Source organism: Saccostrea cucullata, unplaced genomic scaffold (assembly GCF_032062105.1).
Source record: "Saccostrea cucullata isolate Sc308-1 unplaced genomic scaffold, CSIRO_AGI_Scuc_v1 ctg11023, whole genome shotgun sequence".
Lineage (NCBI taxonomy): Eukaryota > Metazoa > Mollusca > Bivalvia > Ostreida > Ostreidae > Saccostrea > Saccostrea cuccullata.
In genome coordinates, this window is record NW_026922098.1 from 6,460 (window position 1) to 12,812 (window position 6,353).

At 31.9% G+C, this 6,353-nt stretch overlaps 1 protein-coding gene across 1 annotated transcript; it reads right to left on the reverse strand.

The window, feature by feature from the left end:
• Nucleotides 1-1,251: 1,251 nt before the first annotated feature.
• On the reverse strand, nt 1,252-5,265 carry LOC134261178 (rhodopsin-like). The gene is made up of 2 exons (XM_062743626.1): nt 5,122-5,265; nt 1,252-2,098 (listed from the first exon to the last, which is right to left on the reverse strand). The coding sequence occupies exons 1-2, from the start codon at nt 5,192-5,194 to the stop codon at nt 1,326-1,328; spliced, it is 846 nt and encodes a 281-aa protein (XP_062599610.1). The 5' UTR covers nt 5,195-5,265; the 3' UTR covers nt 1,252-1,325.
• Between the last annotated feature and the right edge of the window lie 1,088 nt (nt 5,266-6,353).

Below are 6,353 nucleotides of genomic sequence, written 5' to 3' on the forward strand. Positions count from 1 at the left end.
AATGCACTAACCCTAACCTTTTTAAAGTTAAAATCAAGGTTTGCTTTTTAAAAGTGGGTCAAACTCCAAGGTTAATGTCAAAAGGGGCAAAAAATTCTTGGTATCCAATGTGGCTTTAAGGAATTACAAATATGTAAGTGTGAAAGCCCTATCCCTTATCGTTCAAAAGTAATGGCCAAGGTTAAATTTTTTATAAATGAAACTCCCAAAATCAAGGTCAAATGGTCATGGTTGTTGGGGTCCAATGAAAAGGGCTTTCAACAAAGAAAATATATGTGACGTATTAATGTCCTGGTATTTACTGTTAAAAAGATATGGCTAAAAATAAAGTTTGGAATTTGTAAAAGTGGGTCAAACTCCAAGGTCAAGGTCAAAAGGTCAAATTTGGTGAACCAAAGAAAGGTCTTGTCAAAAGGAATAAAATAAAAAATAAAGTCATAGCTCCGGTAAATCAAAAATTATGGGAAGGGTTAAAATTTTCGGACAAACAAAAAAAGGAAAACAGACAGACGGACACTACAAAAACTAAACCCCAAATTTGTTTACGGGGGCAAAAAAATAGTTATATAGTAAATAGTGGTAAAATGTAAGTAAAGACCAATAAAATTACTTATATACACAAATTTAAGTAAATATAAATTACTAAGTAAAACTTTTTAGTGTGTAAGAAAACAATTCTTTAAAATACAAAAATCAAGTAAAACATTTGAATTTAGTAATTTACTAGGCCATATACAGTATAAATATATGAGAGTGTTTTTCTTCTTAATGCAAAAACAAATTTTTTTAATACTGAAAAGTAAATTTTAATATTTATGAGTGACTTCGTATCAAATAAAAATGACGTAATTTTTTTCTATTGTCTTGACGTCATGAACTTTCATTTTTTTTAACTCAGTGGTTTTATACTGTTTTTAGAAGAATTCTAATCCATGAAAGAATTTGTACGTGTCTCAAAAGTTTTTATTTCATCAAAAATCAAGAAATGCAAAAAAAGACCTGAAAGGTCTCTACTTATGTTGATGATCGAAATAGGACGTAAGGACTTGGTCGGTTAATTAGTTTTGTTACGTAAATTTGAATCATTGTCACCTAAGGATACTATGGCAGGGCAATTTTGATCACAGTAGCTACATGAAGTTTTTAACTTTTTTTAAACTGAAGCATGAATATACAGCATAGAAGAAAGTATAAATCAATTCACGTGTTCTTAAGAAATTAATGTATTCAATAAATAAATGAATAGTTTTTCAATAAAAAGATGATATTAGTAAAAAATCAACATTGCTTCGTTGTACATATAAATTTTTAAGGTAAGACAAAGTTTACTGTCTGTCATAATTTCCACTCGTTGAATATTTATTCGAGGAAATTCGGCTGTTCACTCTTGATCGTGTTCCTGTCTGAGTAAAGCTTTGTCGATATATCAGGCTTTTAATTTTTGTTTTAAATTTTGGGTGAATGATGGCATACACAATGGGGTTAAAAACGGTGGATGTTTTAGCTACAAGTCCAGCTACAGATGACAGGTAGGGAGTTATCAAGCTCTGGTCTCCAAACAGTCCTATCATGGCAGTCACAGTGTATGGTAACCAAGATACAACGAAAAGACACACTAAACCCATGATAATTAATGCTGTACGAATCTCCGCTCTCACTCGGTAACGTTGCATTCGAATATTAAGTGAAGCATTTTCAGAGTTGCTTGACATAGAAAGATTTCGACGACGAACTATCATGGCTGTCACAATTTTAAAATAAGCCAGAATTATGACGATAACTGGGATGATAAATTCGCATGTTGCTATGGCCACTATGAAACTAATTGTACTCTTGTCCCTTGTGAGATAATCAAAAGTGCATGTTGTCCGAACACCCTCGAGCTGATATCGATTCCATCCTAGGACAGGACTAATAGCCCAAATAAATGCATACGTCCAGATCACTAACGTGGCTTTGTATGTTTTCCATTTTGGTGCTGGATCTGCCGAGTTGACTCTCATTACTATGGCACGGTATCGGTCTACTGCTATTACAGTCAGTGAATTAATGGTCACCAAGCCACAAAGACCTGTTAGTGTTGCATACACATCGCAAACTGCAAATTAAAAATAAATAATAATGATGAATCTTGAAAATATGATACGAAGTACTTTTGCAGTACAAATATATTTTTGCGTATGTACGCATTTTAGTGCCCAATTTGGCCTTAATTCGACATTAGATATTATTAACGATATTTTATCAAGTACAAGTAGTTATTTTCATTCGAATGTCTATTCGATATACCGGTATTCTAGTGAACTCGAAATAAAAGAGACCAGAGACGACATATGTTTCATATTGGGACAATCTACTGATTATAGATGTTAACTCACTAAACAGCACACTAAACAAGTTAATGCTGTTAATCACACATGCCATATAAGCAAGTTAATGCTGTTAATCACTTACGACTAAACATGCATTTCATATAAGCAAGTTAATGCTTTTCCCTCCTTGACTTTCAGCATGCTATTCGAGATATGTTAATCGTAAAAACTAACAAGTGGAAAAAAATTAATTTATTAAGAAATGAGGATTTGTATATTAACACTTTCGTAAAAACCTGTTAACCTCTAGTATACATCAATTGATTATTTTTTTAAATCGAAGGCAAATTGTGTTGATATAATGGTGCAAGAGTAATAATGCAAAATTACTGTGAAGTTAATCATTAAACTAATGACTGAATAAAATGGATTTTATTATTTCTTGTGAATACAGCAGGTACCTGAAAATTACTTGTAAACTGTTTTTTTTCATGCATAATACGTTCCGCCCAAAATCTCAGGCAAGTTAATGCTTCGGATGTTCCCTCGTTGACTTTCCCCTATTCATGTTAAAAAACTTTCACCTGCATATTGTGTTGATATCACAGCTGAATTGGTGCGCAAGAGTATGCTTCGAGTATGCTTTTTTTCTCTTCATTTTCTTCTTCTCCAATTTCATTGTGTTGATATTGGTGTGCAAGAGTATGCTTCGAGTACTACCGAGACATTCTAATGACAAATACATGTATTAGTAAGTCGGTATTACAAGGATTTCTACAACCTCTAGAAGTACTTTAAAAAATTCTGCAGTTGTTATTGACATTGACTTCGATTGTAAATAAAACTGTTTTGGATCGAATTAATGTATTGGGTCGTATTTTGACTAAAATGTTTCAAACCAATGAATAAGCAATTGTTTTATATCTATTTTTACTTTTTTTTACCTAATCCATAAAGATTGCTCTCGAGGGTGTGACCGGTCGACAGGGGATGCTTACTCCTTCTAAGCACCTGATCCCATCGCTGGTGTTTCCAGGGGACTTTTTTTTACGTGTTCACAAATTGTGTTGTTTTAAAAAGTTTGAAAATAAACACTCTTCGTTATCTTCGCCCTTTTTATCATTATCATTAATATGATATTAAAATTTACAATATAAATTAAAATTTCGGATTTATTTTTCTTATAAAATGAATATTCAAGCGTGCAGAAAGAAGGGTTTTCATTTTGAAAAGTTTATATGTATCAACTTAGAAGTCATTGTTCGCTGGCATAAATAATCATCTTTTCTTCAAAACAATGCAAAATCAACATGAATGATATTTTATGGCATATAAAACGTTGTGATATTAGACAAATATCGTGATTTATATGCAATATCTTGAAATTATGGTGTTTCTTTGAGGTTACTGGTTCTTTCTTGTTTTCGCTTCTAGTGTTCATATTTACAAATATGAATAACAATTATATTTGTAAGGCCATCTTTTAAATAATGTTTGCGTGCCATCTCTCGACTCACGGTAAAGTTATTGGGTCCGTAGGTATGTGGAAAAATCTTTTTTTCCAGAAATTTTTATTATGCAAGTATTTGTTGACGGGATAAGAGCATTAAAAAGAAAAAAAAAATTCATGTCCTGGAATGTTAAAAAAAGTTTTAAGTCGGGCCAATTTTAGTCAGTCGATCTGGGGAGGAAAACCAAACAATGTTTTAAAGATGGCCTATCATGATTTCGATTATAAAAAAGTTTACGAATAAATTTGGACCACATGTTTTCGAATATTAAAAAACACAAGTTTAAACCTTAAAAACCCACAAGTTTAAACCTTAAAAAAATATTTGTATAATAATGCAACGATCTCCATGGCTTGGTTTTATCAAAGTAAGCTTAATTTGTCAATTTATCCTTTTATGTGCTATCCAAAGTCTTCCTTTATCTTAACAATAATTGCTAATCTAATAGTTCTTGCCATTTGGAGGGGGTATCAAATCTTCATGGAATTATCTTCAGAAAATTGTTTTTCATGAAAAGCTTGACATTCATCAGGCCCGTGTTTCTTGAAGAGAACTTGTAGATGGGGAAATTAACAATGACGCAAGATGATTTTACTTCCGCATCCGGTTCTGGTGATTAAATTAAAAAGACAGTTTCCTATGAGAAAAACAGTGATACCCATTAAAATTCCCATGAAAATCTCCCTAAAGAGCAGTTCATTTATGCGCTGAAAAAGTGAATAATTTCTATCTCAAATTGCAGCGACTTGTAATTGCGTCTCAAGGGAGTCTGCATACTTGAGTTTAACAATTAATATTCTCTGAAATTCTAGCGAGATATGACGAATCAAAAATATACAATGTATCATATAAATCAGCGCTCCTTTCGTTGGCTGTCAAAAACTTGAAATTCTCAGCAAAAATAATTTCAGATCCTTATTTGTTAACCTGAAAAATTAATTAATCGGTAGAATATCAAACTCAAGCGAAAGATGAGCAAATTTTATACTTTATCCGAAATTGGAATCTTGTATGTATGTGAGAGAGAGAGAGAGAGAGTGGGGGGGGGAGAAAAATGTTTATCTGAAAACAGGACATTAACTGTCATATAATTTAACTTAAAGTCTTCGTTAACTAAAACAGGGACTTTAAGGAGAGAGAAACACAATTTCATTTTTTCTAAATAAAGTAAATAAAGGAAATGCTCGATCTGAAGCACAGGTAAATGGTCTTTTATTCGGTTCTTCAATGGAAGAACTCGCATTTTATCTGATGAAAGACGTCCAATTTCAATTGAAATTAATTATATAATTACTTACCGGTTTTTCCAAATGGCCAATCTTGGATGAAGCTGGCAGTGATGAGAAGCGGGAAGTCAATCAAGGACATCATCAAGTTAGCAATCGACAGATTGATTATAAACACATTAGAAGAGGTACGAAGGCTGCGAAAACTGCAATAAAACATCAATTATTTATAGGTATAACTTGAAATTCCACTTTAATTAAGATACATGTATATTGTAGGTGTCTATTTCATTGTGAGTGGTAATTTATTTTTTTTTTCCAGCGAAATCCATTTCGTAAAAACATGGAACAATTGATTGAAACAGTCAAAACATAATTTAGATTGTTCCTTCAAGTGCTGACGTGAATAAATGTGTAAAACACGTGACAACGATCGAGATTAATGTTATCATAAAAGTACATACAACTCACTTAAAATACAGAGGAATTTTTAGAGCAAATATAATTAAAAATTGCATTAAACATTTAAGGGGCATCGATACTCTGATAAGAGAGATAATTCTTAAGGACATTAAAGTGTATTATTCCTTTATAGATTTGCCAAGTTGAAATGTCTTTTTTGTCAAATTTTGCCCCGCAAGCTATGCTATACTTGTTTGTATTTTACTTATAAAATGCGTTTCTTTTGAAAATGAACTATCAGTCAATGATAATAATTGTTATACGATGCATTAATTTTATAGTTTTATAAAGCCTAATATTATTTTTTAAAGATCAGCTGATTTGCAGCTAAGAATCTTAAATTTAGACCAAATATCTTGGCGATACGGTAAGCAATTAATCAAATGAGTCACATTCCCTATGTTCATGTCAGTGGTTGTAATGGAATATTGCTACTATATTATAAATACGAAAATTGACAATTGAAAAGCTTAAATGTTCTTCTTTAACGTACAATTTACTTCCTAGCTATTCCTTATCATTTATGCTCACTCCTCCACGGAATCTGATCCAACCTCTGATGTTTTGGACGTCCGTGTTTGCTCAGCTCCTATTTTGTACTGTTTAATAGACTTTAAAGCTCAAATACCGTTCGTTAATTCGACAGAAATTCATGCTGTATAAAATATTCAAATATCAAACAAATGGGACAAAACCTCTTTTATTTCAAGTTCAATGGTATATGTGTATATCGAGTCGACGTATGAAACAAAGAAATGAAGGATACGGAGATAGCGAACAGTATTCAATATCAAAGTCCATAAAACAATACAAAATAGGAGCAGAGCAAACACGAACCTCCA

Coding starts and splice junctions, on each gene's coding strand:
- LOC134261178 (XM_062743626.1), bottom strand. CDS start 5,194: ATGATGTCCTTGATTGACTTCCCGCTTCTCATCACTGCCAGCTTCATC. Junction 2,099..5,121: donor TTGGCCATTTGGAAAAACCG/GTAAGTAATTAT, acceptor TTTAATTTGCAG/TTTGCGATGTGTATGCAACA.